Source organism: Monomorium pharaonis, chromosome 3 (assembly GCF_013373865.1).
Source record: "Monomorium pharaonis isolate MP-MQ-018 chromosome 3, ASM1337386v2, whole genome shotgun sequence".
NCBI classification, from domain to species: Eukaryota; Metazoa; Arthropoda; class Insecta; order Hymenoptera; family Formicidae; genus Monomorium; species Monomorium pharaonis.
Genome location: NC_050469.1, coordinates 12873430 through 12895829, shown reverse-complemented (window position 1 = coordinate 12895829; position 22400 = coordinate 12873430). Strand labels below are relative to the sequence as shown.

Here is a 22400-nt window from a genome sequence, read left to right as displayed (position 1 = left end):
CGGTGAAAGAGAGACGAATGGCGGAAAGAGGAAGGGAGAGAAAGGAAGGAGGACAGCGACGGAGGACACGGAGAGTGAGAGAAGCGTCGTTGGCACGTTCTGGTACCGACCGATCGGTATTCTGGTATACCAGCCAGAAAACGCGCCTTCTCCCCCTTCCCTCCCCCCCTTCCCTCCCCGAAACTACGTTTTAAAGTGCACGCCGAGAAAGGAGCGAGAAGAGCGCGATAAAGCGAGGGGGAGCGCGGAGTTACCTTCTTCGTGCTGCAGCAGATCAGCGCCGAGCAGCAGCGGCCGAGACGGAGAGATGACGATGGCGATGAGAGAGCGAGCGAGCGAGAAAGAGAGAGAGAGAAGGAGATAAAATAAGGAGCGAGAGGCGGCCGAAGACGTATCTCCTCCGCAGGCCTGGAAGCGGGAAAGTCGCTCGTTCAAGTCGCTCTTGTGTGCAACACACCACCTCACCACGGGGCACCAATATCTATCTCACAAATTCTCACTGCTTCGTCACGCGCGCATCAACCGTACGAATCGCGGCAGGGACCGTTCACCTTCGACCCGCGCGCGACTCGGCTCTCGCCGCCGGACGATCGATCGATCGGCGGAATCGATCGGCCGCGAGGCCTGGCGAGCGTAAAACGCGCGAGCAGAACGGAACGGAAACTCGTAACACGCGTCACGCGTGCACACGTCGACGGCCGTCGTCGTCGTCGTCGTCGTCGTCGTCGTCGTCGTCGTCGTCGTCGTTGTCGTCGTCCCGCGAACGCGATACCAGCGTCAGAAGCCACGGAGCCGCTTGCACCTCGCGCGCGCACCAACGGCTCCTCCGTACTGCCGCGCGGCGCGGAGCGTGACAGCGGATACCATTCGAAGGTTATACCTCCTGGTCCGCCATGTGCAGCCGCTGGCTGGTCTGCCTGTCCGCCTGCCTACCTGCCTGCCTATCTCTCTCTCACTCTCTCTTTCTCTCTCTCTCTCTCTCTCTCTCTCTCTCTCCGGCGTTCTCCACTCCTGGGCCCTCCCCCTCCCTCTCCCTGCCCCCCTGCCCACCTCGCGATACCGTACGCGGCCACCTGGAGCGTTTACCTGGCGAACGCCGGACTCGCACGAGCCTTCCCGGAATCGGCCGACGGTCCCCCTGAATTCGCCGTTCGAATTTTGCCGCGCGACGGACCGGAAGAGCTCGCCGTCGGACTCGTCGGGATCTCCTGATTGCGGCGCGTCCTCCCGTTGCTCCCTCGGGAGCGCCAAGTGTGCCTAAACAAACCGGGCGATTGACTGCCTAAGCAAATACGCGCCCGAATTCACCTCCGCGGCGAATTCCGGTAGGTCCGAGGGAGACCGTAAACGCACACACGGGTGTAAAGGGGGAATCACACGGGGGCCCGCACGCCGCGCCTCGCGAATCTGAGCAAACGTATAATTGCTATTATATAAAGAATGGAATAAAGCGGCTTAGCGGATTGGTGATTACCGGGATGTAATCGGAATGCAGGAAATACATATTACGGGTTTCGATAAATGCGGGACAAAAATAATAATACAGATGCGCGACGCGAGTGATTAAACGAATTAAAGGGCTTGTAATTCGCGTCCACTTCACGAATGCAATATTGAAATCGATTGCAATAAACCTGTTATCAGGCGCGCGCAATATATCGCGGCCATTCATACAAATGAATCACTATATTATCAGTGTCCGCGCGAGGCTGCACACTTATTATCGTCCGCGCCACGTAACGAATTACCGCAACGAAAGGAAAAGAAGAAACAGGGGAAAGTGCCGTTTCATCGGTCGGACGGATCCTAATGATATTCCTTTTAATTGTTTTTTAAATATGCTTTTTAAGTTCCGTAAACTTCAGTTCTGAAACGCCATCGCGTGAACTGAAGCTAAGGTAAACATAATTGTTCCCAAGCGCACTGTAGCGTGCAAATCTGTACTTTATAATTCCCCGATACGCGAATTCGCGACTCTTGACAGAGGGGAATGAGACGCTAACGCTTGGAAGGTAAATTTTCTGAAATCTTTCAAATATTCTCCGGACTATCGGCTCCGAGCACCGCCGGCCGGAAAATTGTATTTCCGACAGGAAAGTGTCCGTATCAATTGCGACTTCGAGGGTTCCGTCTGCGGCCGAATTTCTTACTTTCGTCCATCCCATCATGCGGCCCGTTGTCGCGCGTGTGACGTTCCACGTACGGTACGTTTAAAACGTTGCGCGTTTATTCGACGGTGGGCGGAAACGCGAGGGGTACGGGATAACACGAAATCGACCGTGGCACATGTATTTGAACTGTATTCAAATTCGTACGAGCGAGTTTGCCCAGGCACGGTTGCGATAAAGCAACAATAACGTCCGCTCGGCGATGAAATGTCTCATTTGCTTTAAAAACATCTGTTCAAAGAATAACACATCGTCGACGTTGGAAATAACTGGGACAAAGATGAATTCACGTGAGAAGTATATACAGCCACGTCTGTTTTAGCTCTCTTACTTTCCCTCATTTTCTTTTATCTAACCCCTCCCGCCACTCCCCCCCCCCGCCGCGTTATTACGCTCATTATCTGTGTGTTAGTAATTTGAGATTTAATAAAAATTGTCTCCATGTATGGTTTTTCTGACGCTTCACTTATTTCCGCTCTCTTTTCAACTTTTAACGTGGTTCGAAATAGGTAATATCACTTGATTACGTTTAAAAATATAAATGTAAAAAATGTAAAAAAAAGAGAGTATCAACTCACCCATCTTGTTTCCGCTTCTCCGGAGACGCAGACATATCGTTCGAGATTTGATGCACTTAAATAAACAAAAAACGTAATTATGTATGTACAATTAAGAAAATATAACAATAGAATGTAGACATATATAGATTATATATCACATATTTTTGTCTTTCCTTTTTATAAAAATATTTTTTCATTAATTACATTGTCTTTATTTTCAAAAATGTTAATCTGTTAATATAAATCGTAGGGTATAACGAGCAACTCTAAACATACAAATAATATAATCGGTATAGTGTACAGATATATATTATAATTACCTGATGTATGTATTGAATGACTTCGTTATGAGTGGCATTTTCCAAGGTGCGACCGTTCACTTCTAAAATTTCATCGCTTACTTCCAGTGTGTCGACATTGTCCGCCGGCGATCCTGCGAATTTGCAGAAAATTCAATTGCATACAATATCCGACGTTAGGAAGAGGGAAAAAAAAACTTTCGCAATGAATAACTTCGGTACGCATTGTGACTCTTGATCGCATTTCGTGTTAAATGGACACTATAGCGCGCCTTCGAGCGCGACATCGCACTCAATAATCCGTATTGAAACGAGACATCGAAGCTTGCAAAAATCCCTGTTCAAACGCCCGTGGATGTAACACATAATCTGCTTCGTAAACGGGAACGTATCTGCTAATGAGCACGGCCATTTAAAGGGCGTTGCGCGCAAACGAATTGTAAAAGCAACCGAGTGGTGCATTCTTTCTGCAAAAAATCGGGCGTAAAATAGTGTGAAAAACCCTTGCTCTCTTAATAAACTAAAAAAAAAAAAACCCAGACAACACACATATATATAGGTATATTACATGTAAAATCAATTTATCAACGCTTTTATAATTCGAACGTCGACAGCGAAAGTATTAAAGTACCGATTAATGACCGATTTTAATCCGTAAAATGTACAAAAATTAATAAAACGCTCCGCGCAAGTTATTCAAAGTATCGCCGATGTTACACACATCTCTCCCGCGCAAAATGAATTATTCCCCTGGATAACAATAGAGATTTAAACTCGTGAAAAATATAAGTATCCGACAGAAATCAAGGGAGGAAGAGGAGAAACGTAAAATGAAGCGAGTGCCTCCTTCGGGGCGATAAAGCGCGTGTTACGATAAGTAAACATAAAGGTCAGCCTATAAATAAACACGTCGCGAAACACGTCCTCTATGTAAATCGTCGCGCATTAACTGTAACGCGTCGCGCAAATCGGAAATCCGTCCGTCGTACATTTCCCGCTTCCGAAAGCGCGCGACGTGTGCATGACGTGTAAGCTACGCGCACGTGATGATCGCTAACGAGAAAATTATCGCTCCTCATTTAGATTCCTACGCGCTGTCGCACATCTCCCGAAGAGCGATCGGGAATAATCGCGCGCATACATCTGGAGAGGGAGAGAGAGATAGGGAGAGCGATCGTTCGACCGACGGGGGGCGACCCGTTCGACAAATATTCGACGGCTCGGTATGAACGTCACGCGCACACACGTAATACACATCGGGGCGATCTATCGATATGGTGCCTGAGAGTACCGCGGAGAGATTCTGTGAAAATATAAAGATAACGTCAAGCGCGCGTGGCTTGCAAAACACGGAGAGCACGTGAGTGCTTTGGGAGCCCGAGGATTCAATTCGCAAAATACATTCTATTCTAGCGGGGGATGTTTTACATCCCCAATCGCGCGAGCGTACACGTTTCGCGGAATATCTGCCTCGTCGAATAATATGTGTCGTCGAACAAATGCGTATAAATGCCTACGTACGATCGGGTCGCGTTACGTCGTTGCTTAGGTAAACGTCGCTACGTACCGTAAAGCTTGATCTTCCCGTCGTCGTTCGTCAGTATAATAATGTATCCTCCTAGATCGACCATTTTCGCTGGTAATTATCCGCCGCGCACGTAGGTATGGGTAGTCCGCTATTAGATTACCTCGCGCGCGCGCCCGCGCGCGCTCGCGAGCGCAACGTGCACACGTTAGCAGATCACTAATTACTTCGCACCACTACGCCCAGGGTCCGCCCCGAAAAATCGGTCCGCCGTCGTTATTAACGTTGTTAGCACATGCCATTTTCCCCGGTTTCCTCCTGCATCTTCACTTCATTTTAGTATCGACCTCGTGACCTACTTAGCGACCGGCTAACACAACGATTATATTTTTCGCACGACACAGTACGCACTTCCTTATTTTTCTCTCTCTCTCTCTCTCTCTCTCTCTCTCTCTATCTCTTTAGTTATTTCTTCTGTTTTTCCATTTCTGGCTTTTCTTTCTATCGTATACCGCGACGTGCGTGCAGCCGCGCCTTCCGACGTGCTCGCCGCATTTACGATTTTTGCCACGAGATCGTTGATCGGCCGTTTATCAGGAGCCCAAGACTCTTTCTCTCTTTCACCCTCTCGTCTTTTCCTCTTTGTTCTCTCCCCCGCTAAACGGACACTAAGGCATCTATGCTCCACACGAGGGTGGTGCTATAAGAAAATTGCTACTACGACGAGAACTATTACGATACACGCTCGATAACTCGGAGCCACCTAAGAGATGGACTAAGGAACACATAATTAATGTTACATTCGAAAATTCCGTTGTCGCGATTTTATTATTACGTCTTAATACTCCTTTCGTTCGTCCCTCCTCCCTTTCGCCTTTTCCTTTTCTCCTTTTCTTTCTTTTTTTTTTCTTCGAAATCGCGCGCCTCTGGCTTCCCCGTCGTCAGATCGTTCTCGCGGCCGGGTATCGCGCGGTCGAGGGGGGAAGCGGGAGAGGAAAGCTAAGCGGCGCCTCCACGGGGCCCGTTAGCGCGGGCCCCCCTACATCCTCACGGCGACGTTGCCTCGCAAGCCACGGCGTGAGAGACAGCGATCGCCGGTTCTACAAACCCTCGGCGAGCCGGGGCGTCTTCTTATTATTGATCACCGCTTCGACTAGCGTTTCGCGTAATGCCGCTTCCGTGCACGCACCACCGGCCATCGCGTCCCGTCGTCGTCGTCGTCGTTCCGCATCCGCCCCGCGCGCGCGGTGCACGGTGCCGGAAGCGCGTATTAGCTTCGACCAGCTGCTATTGCTGTCGCCGCTGCTGCTGGCGCCGTTGCTGCTGCTGCTGCTGCTGCTGCTGTTGCTGCTGCTGCTCCTCCGATCCTGCGGTGCGCGCTACCACCCCTCGTGCGGTCGCACGTCGACGACGATCGTTACGGGGCATCTGTCCCGTAGGTGCGCGGGGGTCGTGCACGAAGTCCTGGACTTGCCACGGGAATTCCCAGAGACGGTGGAGATCATCATCGCGATTCTCACTTCCTTACGCTTAATTATCGTTTTCCTCTATCTCTCTTTATCTTCTCTATCTTTCTCTCATGGTACATCGATGTTTACACGCCCGCCTGTACACGCGTCCTCGCTCGACGAATCGGATCGATCCACGATCGTTAGATCTCCTGGATTGGCCTGCCCCGATACAGCCCTCCCGGCGCGTATATAATTCCCCCGATGGGATGTTAAATCACGCTCGCGGGAGCGACAGCACGTCCCTCGTGTCGCTTCACGTAGCGCGAGGACGCACGAAGGCGAGGATCGGACCTGACGGTGCACCGATGGGCTCCCGCGAGGATCCCGCGATCGACATCACCGACGCGCCACCGACGTGTGTATGTGTGTGTGCGCGTGTGTGTGTGTCGCCCGCGACTTTCGAGGCAGACGCTGCTGCTTCTCGAGGTCCGATATCCTTCCCCTCCGAGTCTTCTTCTCTCAGCTGTCTCCGAGGGACACTCTCGCGAGTCCCGTCCCTTCCCGCTGACGATCAGCCCAGCCGAGATCTCCCGAGTCGAGAGAAATCCCGGGTCCTCCGCGCGATCAGAAAGCCTCCGTCTCGGAGTCTTACGGAGTCTACCCCTCTTGGGATAATTTCCACGCACGAAACGCTGCACTTACGCACTTACGCACTCTCTTCCTCTCTCCCCTCCTCTCTCTCTCACTCTCTTTCTCTCTCTCTCTCTCCTTCCTCTCTCTCTCTGTCACAGGTCCCCGGGTTAAGACACGCAACTGTGCCGTGCTCTATTTCTCACCCTCCTCCATCACGACGGCGCGCAAACCACCACCCTAATCGGTGCCGCGCGGTGTGTGTGTGCACCTCGGGAGCGGCATAACGTCTCGAACCCCCGGCCGAATCGCGAGTCCGACTAACTTGAGAGAACGAGCGGAGAAAGGGTGACGGGCGGGCGGTCGGGTGGGTGGTGGCGATCCGCCTCGCGGACGACGTCGAGGCCGACCCTGGGGGACAAGCGCGAGATGCCCGCAGCGCGAGAGATGGGTGTGAACCCCGTGATACGTGCGCGTTGACCGACGGCGGCGGCAGCCCTGCCGACACCGCTCTCTCTCGCCGCTGGAGCAACCCTCCAACCCTCCACGGAGCCGCCTCCGACCCTCGCCACGGAGCGGCGTCAGCGGCGGCCGCATCCGCGCCGGCGTCGTCCCGTTGGCGGCAATCCCCGGTCTTCGACTTTCGAGCCCTCGTCTCATATACGCCGCAATCTTCACGCCGTATCTGCGCTGCCGACTGTAGGGGATGATCGGGGGGCGCGCCGGGAAGGTTGCGGCCCTGCTTCAAAAATTCGATAGATGTGGGTAAAAAAATTTCTACATTTATAATTCTATCGTGATTGTGCTTCAGAAATTTCAGAATTTTATCCTTTTCATCGCATTTAGCATATAATTTAACCATCTTGTCAATGTCTATCTGATATTTTGTTGAAATTGATATTTATTATATATATGTTTTTAGTTTACGTATTATGTAATATTTTATACTTTATATATATAAAGCAAATTATATAATTTTCAGATTAAATTAGATAATTTAATAAATTATAGAAAAACATATACAATACGTTAATAATTAATTAAGTAAAAAATACTATTAAGAAATGAAAGTAGGTAACTGTTTTGCAATAGTTTCAATGTGAGTCTAATTACAACTTTGTTATAACATAAAATTAGATAAAATTTGAATTAAATTAAAATTTGTTATATAGCAAGAAAACTGTGCTTCTCTCAGCAACAATCAACTCAGCAAATTAGCTTTCGGAATCGCTTTCTCGGTATTTCGCAACTCTCAGCTAGCGCGATTCATGCGCCCTATTTCTCTCTCGCAATTATTAGTAAGATTTTCTCGGACCTTGAGGGCGGAGGGTGCATCTCGCGAGCGATAGTGCACCTAGGATGTTATTACATCTAAAGCCGCCGCTGGCGATATCTGTCGTGCGTCGAAAATTACGAGAGAACTGAGCGCACTTTATCGACTGTTCTTCACTACAGATTCCTTGATAATTTTTTGTTGTTGAAAAAAAAATTGTTTTAAACGGAAATTAGGCGGAAAGTTATTACGCCATGCCGGATCTTAAATTTCAAATAAGAAGAAATCTATTTTCCATTCTACGACTCGTTGTTACATCATCCGTCAAGATGTTTACGAAACATAAAATATATTAAAACTTACAAATCCGATTACTCTTAATGAATATTAAAACATTGCATTAGTTATAGCTCAATAAATATGCAACATAATCCAAAATGTAAAAATTAAATTAACTTGAGGTTTCATTATTTCAGAGCTCTCGATATATCTCTAGTTTTGTCAGAAATCTGAAAATCATGTACTGCTAACAATGATGTGAGATGTGTGATACTTACAGTAGTTCCCCTTACCCCACGTTATTGAGTTTTCAAAGTCGAGATATTAAATTTCAGTTATATACTCCTAGCTGCATTTCTTTTATAAACGTGATGTTTTTTTTTATTATATCATGCAATAAGGAACTGATGCGAGACAAGCGCAGAATTCTAACTGGGTCTTTATGACGACATATATAACTAGAATTTCAAATATCTTATATTAAATTCACGAATATAAGATCATCTTCTCCGAATACAATATTGGATCTCTGAGATATTTACACAAGGGGGTTCTATGCTCAGAGGACCGCTTCGCTACGTCGCGAAAGTAGAATAGAAAACTTATATTACGTTTGCGCTTCTCTAACTCTGACCGTGAGAAACCGACAAGAAAATTATATTTTTCTAGAAGCTTTCATTTCAGTATTATTTTACAGATTCATGGCGTTATGTTAGATTGAATTAATATTATATACATTTAGTTAGCAAACAAATCAAATTTTTACAGATCTTAAAAAAAAATATGAACTTTACCTTTAACAATTTTTTAATGTTATATTTTATGTAACTCCATTTTATATACTTTACGTCACAGGCAATAAATAAGTTTATTTTTATCGCGAAAAGATTAACGCAGGTAATTCTCATGGTAAGTTTTTTAAATGTTCGTGGTACCTTTCTGTAAACTGGTATCGGCATTTGCAGAGTTGCGAAATGGTCTTTATGGCAGTGAGAACTTTACGCGATAATCCGATGTCTAGGTAACCCGAACTGTCTTCTAAGTCCATACATATGCATTAAGAGTATGTCGCAGTCAGAGAAACGCGTGCATTTTCAGAGATAACCGCGAAATCACGCGACTTTATCAGATTTTAACGCACAATAAAGTGCCTTCTATATACATTTTATGGTAAATAATTTCTTGAAGCTATTTTATACTTAGAGTACTTTAATAATTCGAGTGCTTTCCGGAGCTAATCCTCGTTTTAATTCGGAAAACTCAAATTTCTATTTATTAAAGACAAAGGTTAAAATTGTATTGCACAAATTTACTTACCGCTATATAAATATATTTAGGAATTTAAAAGAAAATCGTGTTAATTTTACCAACTAAAAATTGCTTATTCTCAGGGAACTGTGAAATTTTCTTACATTCCTGCTGGTTTGCACGTGCACGGAAGATGCGTGCAAACCAAAGACGAGAAGGAGAGAACTGCAAGACCGTAAGATCAATATAGGGGATGTTAGTTCGGTAACTGCCTTTCTGGTTTCTCTCTCTTCTTCTCCCTCTCCGTTTCCATCTTTCTCTTTCTGACTTTCTCCAGCTTCCGCCTTATGTAATTGCATTATCGCGGTATCGCCGCACGGAATCAACGTCGCCCTATTGTCTGCGATCGAGAGTAACGTTTAACTTGAAGTACGGATTAATAGTAACCCGCAGGCAATCACGAGGCAAGCTCAAGCCCGCGTTCTAGTTAAACAAATCTTACCGCTGTGGTGAGAACTATTTTGGAAATTGAACGAATCACTCGCTCCCAGCTCTGATTTAATTACCAATTAGATGATGACTCCCTCCCGTTGTGCACTTGCGGTTAAATTCTTGGAATTCATAACTGTAAATCCGATATACAATATATGACATGTTTTTTTTTAATAAAACACGATGTTTTCTTACATGTACTTCTATGATAAACGCATGGTTTATTAAGAGTTGAATCAAATCAAATTAGATATATTTTTTTATTATAATCTTTCTATTAGATAAAAATTTTATTATATGCATACATTAAAAATCATTTAGTTTTTGTAATTAGAATCAGGGTTTTAAACGTTTACTCTTAAATAAAAATTATTTACGCGATTTAATTTGAAAACAATGTAAACTACTGTGTTTTACGTGTATAAATTAATATGCAAAATTCATAAATACATAAATTATAAAAAACTAAGATTTTATTAGAAATAATAAAAATTATATTCTATTTTTTTTTATTTTTAATATTATATATTTTTATTTTATCAATATTAAAGTCAGATATATTAATAACTTAATTTTTTTTTATTGTGTTCCGTCTAATTTACAATAAATTTGTATTGCTTGTATAATTGTGTATATGAAAAACATTCGTGTAAATAATATATAAATAATATATAAATAATCTGTGCATCTTTGCCCAGGCATCTCTGAAATTTAGGGATGTGAAGAATAATAAAATGGAGTTATGTAAAATATACACCTCGCATTAAAAAAATGTTAAAAATAAGTTTATATTTTTCAAGGCTTGTAAAGATTGATTTGTTTGATAAGTGAATCTATAATATTAATTTAATTTCACATAATATCACAGTCCTAATCAAAATTACAACTTGCGTTACCGACAGATGTGAGTTAGGTATCGATAGTCTTAACAAGAGGTCCCCAAAGTTAATACGATGCAGATCGAGTTTGTTAACTAAACTAAATGCGACAATACAATATATATAAAAGAAATGCAAAATTTATATACAAATTTTTTGTAACTATGATTGTACACGTTTATTCGGTATGCTAACGAGAAGAATTATTTTAAAAGTAAAAGTGTGTTCTTTATAATTAAACCTTTTGTTTCGTTTTCCTCCTTTTTTATCCAATATTTAATTATATACTTATATTTATTATAAATCAATATAAGTATATATTTAAAAAATTTAATATATGTAGTTTAATTACAATGAACAGTTAATGGGATGAAATTAAATCCAGGAGCGTCTCGCGCCAGCATTACTTACGGCCAATCGTTGCTCGTGTTTGACGTGGCGTTTGTGATTGGCTAATCTCGCTCGCTCTACAAGAATGACAGATCGGCCACTGACGAAGCAAGCGAGCAAAGGAAAGTAGTGGGAGTGGTGGGAATTGGTGGGAATCAATTTATCACGAACGTCATTGCATCGAAGCGATAATACGCTCGATTGTCGGCGATGTCATGCATCCGTAATGATAACGCACGTTCATGCGTTGTTTTGATATATAAGCCTCGGTTGTTTTCTCACAGTTGTCGGTCCTTTGTGTGACAAACGAGACGCGACGCGTCGAATCAGGTATGGTACATACACAGTATAACAGATATAATTGTTTGGTTTTCATACGCACATTAATTCCTTTGTTCCGTTTCTGCACCGTCATATCAGATTGATTAATGCATATCACGTTGTTTTCGATCTGCATAGGCAAGATGCTCCTGCACGTCACGTTCGTGATCTTATCTGTCTTCTGTACTGCATTTGCTGCTGTGGTACATTATCAGCCGGAAGCTGTACATCTTTCCTATGGTGGTGAGTTATGATATTAATATATAAATAAAATATAATATTTTATATATAAATTACACACGTTTTAACATAAACTGAAATTATATTCTAATGAATGTTTATGGATAACTATACTTGCTTAGAGTTAAAAGAGATAACTAATACGGTACATGTTCTGAATATGATTGTTAGACACTGTTCATGACATTGTTGTCACTTGGAGCACGAGAAATGATACAAAAGAATCAATAGTAGAGTACGGTATAGGTGGATTTATTCTGCGAGCTGAGGGAAATTCTACTCTTTTTGTTGATGGTGGAAAAGAGAAACAGAGGCAGTACATACACAGAGTATGGCTAAGGAATTTAACGCCTAACAGCAAATACAGTAAGATATTTCTTGTGCATTTTACCATTTGCTACTAACTGTTTTTGAATTATCTCACTAATAATGAACGTTTTGTTTTTTGTCATCAGTATATCATTGTGGTAGCCATTATGGATGGTCAAATGTATTTTATATGAGAACCGTACCTGACTCTACGGATTGGTCACCACAAATAGTTATCTTTGGTGATATGGGTAATGAGAATGCACAGAGTTTATCACGGCTGCAAGAAGAGACAGAGCGTGGTTTATACGACACTGCCATTCATGTTGGTGATTTTGCCTATGACATGAACACAAATGATGCCCGTGTAGGAGACGAGTTCATGCGACAAATTGAATCCGTTGCCGCTTACATACCGTACATGACTGTACCTGGCAATCATGAAGAGAAATATAATTTTAGCAATTACAGGTAAAGGAGAAATAAGAAACAAAAATAACATGGAACAAACGTAACAGATAACTACCGTATCGCCGTTTACTGAGACATTATTAAAGATACGTTTTATTTAACAATCGCAATGTTCTTGGAATCATTTCGCTGTTTGTTTATTAAATATTAAACAAAAGCAAATGAATTTGCAAATGTTGCGATCGCCAAATGAAATGCACCCTAAGGCTCAGTTTCACAATTTAATTAAGTCATTATTAAAATAGAGACACATCGTAACAAGAATAAAGACAATTGATTATCTCAGGATATATTTTATGTGTATTTTCGCATCTATTATGTTTGTTCCTCGTTTCTTCTATATTTAAATTATGAATACTAGAATTAGGAGACCGAACTAAGCCTGATTTCGCCTCCAAAAGTGAGGCGAAAATCCGTTAGAAATGTAGTACCAAATGGTGGCGCTAGCGACAATAATTTACCGGAAACAATATGGAGTATAACGACAAGCATTTGACAATAAATGCAAATTTATAATAAAAATCTTAGCAATTTTACATTTAGAGTACTTACTTAGTTTTTCTCATACCAATACAACAATTGCGTACAGCCTAGCACCACGGTTGACTACGATAAACTTAGACTAGACGATTGTATCTAGAGTTGGAATATATTCCGGTGTATCAGCATCGTCAGCGCCACCATTTGGTACTACATTTCTAGGGGACGAAATTCATAGACCGATCTTAAGTTCAAGAATTGTCTTAAGTCTAGCTTCGAGCCGACTTGAGACCTTGAGACTTCCTTAACCAATGAAATAACAGCATTGACATCTCAAGCTCGTGCTTAAGAAGGGTCTTGAATAAGATTCGACTATGAATACCGGCCTAACAGATTTTCGCCTCACTCAAAGCCACAGAGATCGGTCTCCTCTGGTTCTAGTCTTCATAATTTAAATAATGATTTAATCCCATCTTCCAGGGCTCGATTTACTATGCCTGGTGATTCAGAAGGCTTATGGTATAGTTTTAATATAGGTCCTGTACATTTTGTAGCTCTAGAAACTGAAGCTTATTATTTTATGAATTATGGTTTAAAACAACTAGTTAAACAGTATGAATGGCTGGATAAAGATTTACGAGAAGCTAATAAACCTGAAACGAGGTACGCTGTTAATTAAACCATAATATGTAACATAATGATAACTGATAGAGTATTTACGATTACAGAGCTCAACGTCCGTGGATAGTAACATTTGGACATAGGCCAATGTACTGCAGCAACAAAAATGCAGACGATTGTACTAACCACGAGAGTCTAGTTAGAGTTGGATTGCCATTTTTAAATTGGTTTGGATTGGAAGATCTATTTTTCAAACATAAAGTAGACTTAGAAATTTGGGCGCACGAACACAGTTACGAAAGGATGTGGCCTATGTATAACTTTCAAGTAAATGTCTTTATAAAGTTGTCTCTATAAAGTTTATTTTGAAAGAAAATATTTAACTTGCTAAATAATAAAAATTATCCTTGCAGATATACAACGGTAGTTACGAAGAACCATATAGAAATTATAAAGCACCAGTACATATAGTTACTGGATCAGCTGGTTGCAAAGAAGGTCGAGAGCAATTTATCTCGAATCCACCGTCATGGTCCGCATTTCGTAGTTCAGATTACGGATACACTAGAATGAAAGTGTTCAACAAAACTCATTTGTATCTAGAACAGGTATGAAATAAATGTGATAAAAATATAAACTCTGGAAATATGACTTCTTTATAATCAAGTCATAAAATAACTATTTCTGTTTAATAATAGGTATCCGATGACAAAGATGGTGCTGTCTTAGACAGAGTTTGGCTCGTAAAAGAGAATCCTTTGCCACAGTATGTAGAAGTTTTCCCTACAAATTAATGTAATAAACAATTGAAAGTTAACGCCCTACTGCAAATCAAGATAATAATATAGTAAAATATACAGATTATCGAATCACATAGTAAATAAGGAATTTTTTTACTTTGGCTGTGTATTATACGTATAATTATGTAATTATAAGTCGGGTTTGGTACACATTTTACGTAGCTGAACATAACTACGGTCGAAATGTATACATGAACAATAAAATGCGTGATATTCGCGTATGAGCGAGTAAAAAATTAGTAAATGCAAAAAACGTATAATATAATCCTTTAATTGTTAAAATATAAATATATGCATATATATAATTATTATAAGTATATATAATAGTTTTATAATATATATACATATATACATATAAATATATACATATATATGTATATATACGTATATAGTATTAGTTGTATAAGATTTCATATTTCCATCTAATTCTCATAATTAATTACTATTTAATGATACATAAAGATATATAACGAATAGCCTTGACTGTTTTTTTAATAGAAAAACATTTTTTCCCGATTTAAAATTCATTATAATTAGACACGTGTGAGTGTTTCGAAGTTTCACATATCACGTATTTTACGACTACATTTCGGATAAAACTCACTCAAACTGTTCAATCACTCTAATTGTGGCTAACATATTTTTCAAACCTATAATAAATTATCTGTAAACATTTGCGTTTCCTGAAGCTTTAAAGCTCTTAGAATACGCGTTTATCTAAATGATACAGATTAAGTATTTTAGTTCTGATAAATAAAAATAGGATAATAATTGATGATTGGTTATTTCATATTTGCATTCGAATGTAAACTGTATTATTTGCATTAGGGAGTAATCGTTTACTAGGCACTTTGATCACAATTGTGCACACACTTTTTTTATGCCAATACCATAGAAGTCTGATAATGATTTCACTATTATGACAAAAATAAACAATATATATTTCGTTAGCTCCTAAAGAATTATTTTTAGGATTGATTGTTTATATTTAAATAATTAATAATTGTATTAAGAACAATCTTTCGGGATTAGTTCAAAGATTTGTAGGCATTGCATACATAAACCACTTCCAAATATATGGTATTTAAAATGTCAATTAATTTTATAATTAAAAAATTTTTCCAAATGTCTTATGCAGTGGAAATAAACAAGCTGTGATATAGTACAATCTTACATAAAGTTTCTATCTTTTAGACTCGCTGTATTGGATAATTATCGACTCAAATGTCTGTTGCTTAAGGTTTAAGCATATGAGTCAAAAATAAAATCCAATTGCAACAACGCAGAGTTTCGGATTATTTCCTATACGCCTAATACTGCATCTGTATATAGTAAGTTATATATTTTAATAGTTAGGAAGTAACGTAGGTAGAAAATATTTAAGCCACAAGTTTCTTTCAAACCATTTCCTTTTCCAAGAAACTCCAAAAATAGTCAAACATTTGTTTCGAACACGTGCTCGAATTTTATACAGCCAAGAATTTTCGAATACTCGCACATCTCCAATTATTATTAATCATAATAATGACAATTTTCTCTCTCATAACGCTAAAAAAGTGATTTCCAATTTATACAATAATTCAATTAAAGCTGATATTTTTCTACACATTCTACTTCCACAATGGACAAAAACCATTTTCTTTTTCGTTAGTTCTTTGCCAATTGCAAATTTTCTATTTTGGCATCTGCCGTAACAGTCATCTATTGAATTAAAAAACGATCAGGAACACTGCCCTTTACATAAATAAGATAATAAACAATGACAATGAAGTTGGAAAGTGTCAAGTGCAGCTTTTGTTGAACGAAAGATTACTTATGATCATATCGCATATTCCTTGATGACAAGAAAATTATTCAATATTCACAATACATGTCTCAAGGAGTTTTAGTTAACTTGATTCAATTAAGAACGTAATTTAATCCCTGTCATATTCCTTCGAGTCTATATTAATCGTACTATCTCGATCTACTCTTATAGTATACATTTTGCCATATACAATTTTATAATGAATAATTATGTGTATAGGTGTTATATGCGCGCGCACACTTATACGCATAAATCTAATTCTTTTGCCATTGGAGATATGTGACAATCTCTTAAGATGCATAAAAAAAGCATCATAAAGAAAGATAATTTGATTGATCTGCCTATTGGGAGAATTTCAAGCTTTGCAGATCAACAGATACATATTGTAATTAAATTTTTTTGCTCAAAATTTTTTATGCATTGAATCGCATCTCTCATTACATTAATTAAGCAAGACACTTGACACTGTCAGTGATTAATAGAAACAATGGAAGAAGTTGCTGCTGAATGACTTTCCTGGTATGAAAATTGGGGAAAATGTTCTTGTTCTTCCGCTATAGAATTTAAACCACCTCCACTACCCAAACAGCCCTGATCTGGGGGTGTAAGTTCAACACTTTCGCCGGTAAATTCACTATCAAAATATCGAGTGTCAATATCTGAAGTCACTTGCGGCTTAAAGGGTGGAGGAATTTTCTTCTGGACAAGGTCTGTCCAGTTGATACATGAGAAAAATGCATGATTCATGATGTCCTTCGCATCATTAGGTCCACCACCTAATCTTCTGCTTGGATCCTTTATTAATAAGCCTATAAAAATAACGTAAAAATATAAATTTTCTCATTTAAGAATGTTTTTGATCATATGTTTGTAGTACTTACCACCAAGCATATCTCTTGCTTCATTGCTAATCGTCCTAGGAAATCTTACTTCTTCCAATAAAATAAGCGTAAATAGCTTTTCATGATCTTTGTTATAAAAAGGTAATCGACCACACATCATTTCATACATGACTACACCCACGCCCCACCAATCCACAGCTCGTCCGTAATCGTTATCTTCAAGTACTTCTGGTGCCAAATACTCTGGCGTTCCGCAAAATGTTTTTGTCGTTCTCCCTACATTATATAATTAATTTCATCGAACTTTTATTTAACTTTTATCTTGGTTTTAATCTAATTTAAAGAATTAATTAGAAATTTAAAGTTTACGAATGATACGAACCATAGGTAATGTCTTCTTTGCACAAACCAAAGTCAGCAATTTTTATATGCCCATCTTTATCTAAGAGGAGATTTTCCAATTTGAGATCACGGTATATAATCCCTTGCGAGTGCAAGTAACCTAAGGCCGATATAATCTCTGCACCATAAAATCGAGTACGATCCTCACCAAATACTCGTGATCGACTCAAATGAAAAAATAATTCGCCACCATTTACATATTCCATAACAAAACACAGCCTATCCGCCGTTTGAAAACTGTATTTCAAAGACTGCAAATTTATGAATATACATTTATTACATCACAATTCAATAAAAAATAGTTAATTTTAATTCTACAGATTATGAAAGTAAATGGTGTTTTACGTACGATTAAAAAAGGATGATTAGTAGTACGTAATACTCTATTCTCAGTAAGTGTATGTGCCACTTCATCTTTACGGATAATAACTTCTTTTCTTAAAATTTTGATAGCGTATAAATGTCCTGTCGCTTTTTCTCTACAAAGAATCACCTTTCCAAACGTTCCTTTCCCCAGAACTTTTAAAAATTCAAAATTTTCAAGAGTCTGAAACAAACACATGAAAAGAAATTGTGAATAAAATCTTTGAATAGAAACTCAAAGAAATAAGTGATATGTTCGCACACAGCATGCATCAAATGGCATGACTCATAATTGAGTAATGTTCTTCTTGTTTTCAGAAAAGATAAGATAATCTAGCCAAATAATCAGGTAAAAAGTTTAATAACTTACTACTTTCTTTTTGCCAGTACTTTTACTACTCGAAGTTCCTTGGACACTGAATTTTGCTGATAATTCATCGATACTACCACCGTCTATATCAGTAGATACAACACCTAAGGAACTACAGGAATCAGACCTAGCACCTACTGACGATTCCATATCAACATCCTCTGATGAAGAAGATTGTTGCATTTGTGGTTGCTCTTGTTGATTTTCTTCATTTGCTAATCTATCCGCTACATATCTACGAGAAAAAAAAAAGAGATTAGACAAATACAACGGAGCAACAAAAAAAATCAACATTTTAGAGTCTAAAGGATTGCTTAAAGTCAAACCTGATTGCTGCTACCCAATCTTCCCTTTCTTGTTCCGTTTCCACGTGAAACGTTCTTTCAATCACGGTTGTCCACTGGAGGCCTCTGATAACAAACGTAAAGGGTTTAGGTCTGTCCACCGACATTATTTGGCACCCACGCACTGTGAAGTTATTTAACGGTTGGGTAGACGTTTGTGTAGCCATCTGTGGATCAGGCTTCGCCTTGAACCCAACCAGCGTACCATCGTCTCTCAGGACGAAATACCTTGACCGCCAATTTTTTATGTGCTCTCCTATAAAGAATTTATCATGCATTTTAATTTTGTAAAAACAAAGAATTTAAATTTAAAAAATGAGTTCTTAACACTTGAGCTTTTCTCTTTAAATTGTTGCTCAAATCTTGCTTACAATTAATACATCATAGAATTTCCAATTAATACATTCAAACAAAAAGGAGAAACACTGTAATACAAATATGATTAATGGGAAGGTCTAATACTGATATAAGAAACTTGGTTCTTTCAAAATGCTACGCACTTCAACATTTCTTTGACTAAAGTGTCATCAAAGAATTGCGATCGCTTTTAAATGCAATCTCTAATCTCTAATTTCTACCAAGCGTAAAAACTAGACTCCACGAAAGAACTTTGAGGCGCAGATCTCCGTCGACGTTTCTCGTCGGAGCGAACGATTCGCGCGTAAATGCGACTTCGTGGAGAAGTGTCAGAGGAAGGAGACGTCCAGTGGATTCATAAGAACCCTCGGTATCGTCTTCCCTTCCGCGCTGCACGCGTCCGTGACATTTAGGCCGCGTGTAGTCACGCGGGAAGAACAGCGGACGATAGCAGACAAGCCGAAGCAAGTCGCAGAGCCACGTCGGGCTCCAGTAAACATTACGTAAAACGTAAATATTATGGCAGTTTACCGCGTTTCTGAAGCCATCCTTCCTTGACGATGCGTTGACCGCCGCTACCGCTGCCGCTGCCGCTGACGCCGCTGCCGATGCCGCTACCGCTGCCAGCACCGCTGCCGCCGCCGCCGCCGCCGCTGCCACCGCCACCGCCACCGCCACCGCCGCCACCACCACCGCCGCCGCCGCCGCCGCCACCGGACGCTGCGACGTTCATCGCTGCGTCCCCCATCGCTCACCCGTGGACACGCACTTGTCGATATTCCGGCGACGTTCCGGGTTCCGTCCTACGTCGGGAATCTCACAGAAATTGCGAACACGCAATAGCGGGAGTCGGGAGTGGTGCGTGTATGTAAACTTAAGTAATCATAGATACGCGTGTGGCAGGTGATGCATATGTACACACTGACCGTCGACGTGATCACGCTGAACTGAGATACGTCAGAAGCGGCGCGACGATCGACGTCCGCGGGACTGCGGCCACGTTTTCATGGGAAGAGACACAAACCATCAGACGCGATGAAAAAGGAGGAATTCGTTACTTTGACTGGAGTTACTCCGAACGGACGAATACGTGGCTCTTCTGCTCTTAAATGCCTCGACGCGTAAAATTACATCAATTCGAAACGTGTTCATTGGCGACATTCAGCAGAAAAAGTAGCTTAGCAATTGTGTAAAATTCTTCAATACGATTGGTTTTTATCCTTAGTTCTTGTTGGATCTAAATGTATAAGCCAATCATATAAAAGAATTTTACACAGCTGCAACGCTTTTTCTGCTGAACTATTGGCCGCGTTTAGCAGACACAACTATTGAGTGAGCGCTCAGTGATTTTTTAATATGATTGGTTAGATCTAAAGGTATTAGATCTAAAGATAAAAATCATATTAAAAAATCACTGAGCGCTCACTCAAGAGTTGTGTCTGCTGAACGCGGCTATTGTATCTGAATATTTGTGCATTTAGCTTAGCAAATTTTTTCTTTGTATATTTTATATAATTTTTTTCAGAATTTTATATAAATTTTAGAGGTCTAAAAAATTTTTTTTTGTGTAATTTTATAACTTAAAAAAATAAAGGAAATGGAATTGACCAATCGCATTTGTTAATTTCGCTTAATGATAAATACGATTAGGCCCGGTTCCACAATTCACGGTTAAATTAACAGGCCGATTATTCCATTGGAATTGACCAATCGTATTTGTCGTTAAGCAAAATTAACAAATACGATTGGTCAATTCCAATGGAATAATCGGCCAGTTAATTTAATCGTGAGTTGTGGAACCGGGCCTTAGTCAATTTCAATAAAATAATCGGTCGATTAAGGTAACCGAAGATTGTAAAACTGGTCCTTAGCCTTGTCCAAAAGATGACTTTAAGGTGACTAATTTTAGACATCTTTTAGGCCGGATCTACAATAGGTGTAGTAAGCCTTATGCCATAAGAAATTGACCAATTATAATCGAATATAAGAAGAATAATCGAATATAATTGGTTAATTTCTTATGGCATAAGGCTTACTACACTATTGTAGATCCGGGCTAAGACAACTGAAAGATGTCTAAAATTAGTCACCTTAAGTCATCTTTTAGTAAGTTTTTATTAGTAAGGCAGTTTAAATAAAAGTAGAGCAATAATTTAATGTCTATCTCATTACGTCTCTTGTTCGTTAACTATTAATTAATAAGATCTTCACACGTGATATGGCAGAATTGTATCTATCATATGTATGCAATTAATGTAAAGGTTACTCACAAACATTGGAATACGATTAATTTTTGAATGAATATTGAAATCTTTGATCATTTTTATCATCATAAGCTATTAATATATATTGATAAACTATAATAAACTATATCATGTTTTAAGTTATTTATGAAAATGCGCGTTTTATAAAATCATACTACAGATTTAAAGAAAATTTCCATTCTATTTTAAACCATAAAATAAAAAATTTACAAAAATTGCAACTTAAATCGCATTACTATATTCTATATTATATTTAGATTAATTTTTCTTAGTGCTGTTAATACTTCTTTAAAGTAGCTCATAATACAATAAACTTATATTTTCCTAAGAAAATACAAATTACAAAAATATAGATATGAATAAACACAAGTAACATTTTCTTAATTTAAGTTATAGATATACATATATCATATTTAAAGATATTCTCACAAAATATTTCGCACACAATATATTAAAAATTAAATAAAAATTTTTTTAGTATGCTAAAGTTTATTATTTACTAAATCGTGCATTTTTGGAAGTGTACAATTTAATAAATAATTACAATATTAACATAACCCACATAGAATATGATATCATTAGAATATCCTGTACTCATATTGTGAACGTATAGTATATACGTACCGTATATAATGTACTGAGAATATTCTCATAATATCTTCTATAATATATCATTATTCGTATATTATTAGAACGGACCTGTTATATCTAAATTAGTATATTATTTCTCGTACATTTTAAGAATTTACTTTGCAATCTAAATATCTTTTAATGTTTAAAGTTTATTTTTAGCGTCAAAAAATGTAACCAAAAATTACAAAATAATTTCTTTATTTTGATTACCGTACTGTAAATATATGTACCATGCATAATATACTGAGAATATTGTTATAAGATCTTCTATTTTATATATATATATATATATATTTCTATTTTATATATATATATATATATATATATATATATATATATATAAATAACATGCGCGCGCGTAAGGCTTGCATGCGTGTACGTAATATATCAATATACTAAAAAAATACTAAGAAGATTCCGTATGATATCATGAATATATACTACAGGATATTCTCAGTACATTCGTAGAAGCAATTTAGAGCGCCGACAGCAACTTGCTTAGCATATCCTCAGTATATCATAGTACGTATATCGAATGTTCCAAGAACATTAGTCATATACGGTTATGATATTCTTAAAACAT

The 22400-nt window shown here is 39.2% G+C and overlaps 4 protein-coding genes and 1 long non-coding RNA gene across 7 annotated transcripts in view; 1 reads left to right on the top strand and 4 right to left on the bottom strand.

Annotated features, from left to right (window-relative positions):
• The window catches only part of LOC105839139 (MAGUK p55 subfamily member 5-A), a 68424-nt gene extending 63567 nt beyond the window's left edge, over positions 1-4857 (bottom strand). For all 3 annotated transcript variants that reach the window (XM_012685222.3, XM_012685223.3, XM_036284013.1), the window contains exons 1-3: positions 4595-4857; positions 3049-3161; positions 2747-2801 (exon numbers count right to left, since the gene is read on the bottom strand). In XM_012685222.3, the coding sequence (XP_012540676.1) occupies positions 2747-2801; positions 3049-3161; positions 4595-4658 (232 nt within the window). In that variant the 5' untranslated portion in view covers positions 4659-4857. The remainder of the gene's footprint in view (positions 1-2746; positions 2802-3048; positions 3162-4594) is intronic.
• A 604-nt stretch (positions 4858-5461) lies between these two features.
• Positions 5462-11654, bottom strand: LOC118644733. Its single transcript, XM_036284015.1, has 2 exons — positions 11576-11654; positions 5462-7372 (listed from the first exon to the last, which is right to left on the bottom strand). Exons 1-2 carry the CDS (start codon positions 11648-11650, stop codon positions 6836-6838), a joined length of 612 nt encoding a protein of 203 aa, XP_036139908.1. The 5' UTR covers positions 11651-11654; the 3' UTR covers positions 5462-6835.
• LOC118644734 lies at positions 8611-10385 on the bottom strand. Its single transcript, XR_004962490.1, has 2 exons — positions 9936-10385; positions 8611-9833 (listed from the first exon to the last, which is right to left on the bottom strand). It is a non-coding gene; the product is annotated as an uncharacterized LOC118644734 (long non-coding RNA).
• On the top strand, positions 11161-14688 carry LOC105837268 (acid phosphatase type 7). The gene is made up of 8 exons (XM_012681883.3): positions 11161-11523; positions 11653-11757; positions 11926-12120; positions 12210-12534; positions 13495-13677; positions 13743-13962; positions 14049-14243; positions 14334-14688. The coding sequence occupies exons 2-8, from the start codon at positions 11658-11660 to the stop codon at positions 14427-14429; spliced, it is 1314 nt and encodes a 437-aa protein (XP_012537337.1). The 5' UTR covers positions 11161-11523; positions 11653-11657; the 3' UTR covers positions 14430-14688.
• A 1138-nt stretch (positions 14689-15826) lies between these two features.
• On the bottom strand, positions 15827-20192 carry LOC105837266 (RAC-beta serine/threonine-protein kinase B). The gene is made up of 7 exons (XM_012681881.3): positions 19452-20192; positions 18546-18819; positions 18220-18454; positions 17836-18033; positions 17467-17737; positions 17124-17360; positions 15827-17051 (listed from the first exon to the last, which is right to left on the bottom strand). Exons 1-7 carry the CDS (start codon positions 19666-19668, stop codon positions 16711-16713), a joined length of 1773 nt encoding a protein of 590 aa, XP_012537335.3. The 5' UTR covers positions 19669-20192; the 3' UTR covers positions 15827-16710.
• Positions 20193-22400: the final 2208 nt, after the last annotated feature.

What these genes read in the sequence shown, in the direction of transcription:
- LOC118644733 (XM_036284015.1), bottom strand. Translation starts at nt 11,650, where the DNA reads ATGCAGATCGAAAACAACGTGATATGCATTAATCAATCTGATATGACG. An exon ending in AACGGAACAAAGGAATTAAT is followed by an intron (nt 7,373 to 11,575) that starts GTGCGTATGAAA and finishes TTTTTGAAGCAG; the next exon opens with GGCCGCAACCTTCCCGGCGC.
- LOC105837268 (XM_012681883.3), top strand. Translation starts at nt 11,658, where the DNA reads ATGCTCCTGCACGTCACGTTCGTGATCTTATCTGTCTTCTGTACTGCA. An exon ending in TGTACATCTTTCCTATGGTG is followed by an intron (nt 11,758 to 11,925) that starts GTGAGTTATGAT and finishes TATGATTGTTAG; the next exon opens with ACACTGTTCATGACATTGTT. An exon ending in GCTAATAAACCTGAAACGAG is followed by an intron (nt 13,678 to 13,742) that starts GTACGCTGTTAA and finishes TTACGATTACAG; the next exon opens with AGCTCAACGTCCGTGGATAG.
- LOC105837266 (XM_012681881.3), bottom strand. Translation starts at nt 19,668, where the DNA reads ATGGGGGACGCAGCGATGAACGTCGCAGCGTCCGGTGGCGGCGGCGGC. An exon ending in GTACTGGCAAAAAGAAAGTA is followed by an intron (nt 18,034 to 18,219) that starts GTAAGTTATTAA and finishes TGTTTGTTTCAG; the next exon opens with ACTCTTGAAAATTTTGAATT. An exon ending in CTAATCATCCTTTTTTAATC is followed by an intron (nt 17,738 to 17,835) that starts GTACGTAAAACA and finishes ATAAATTTGCAG; the next exon opens with TCTTTGAAATACAGTTTTCA.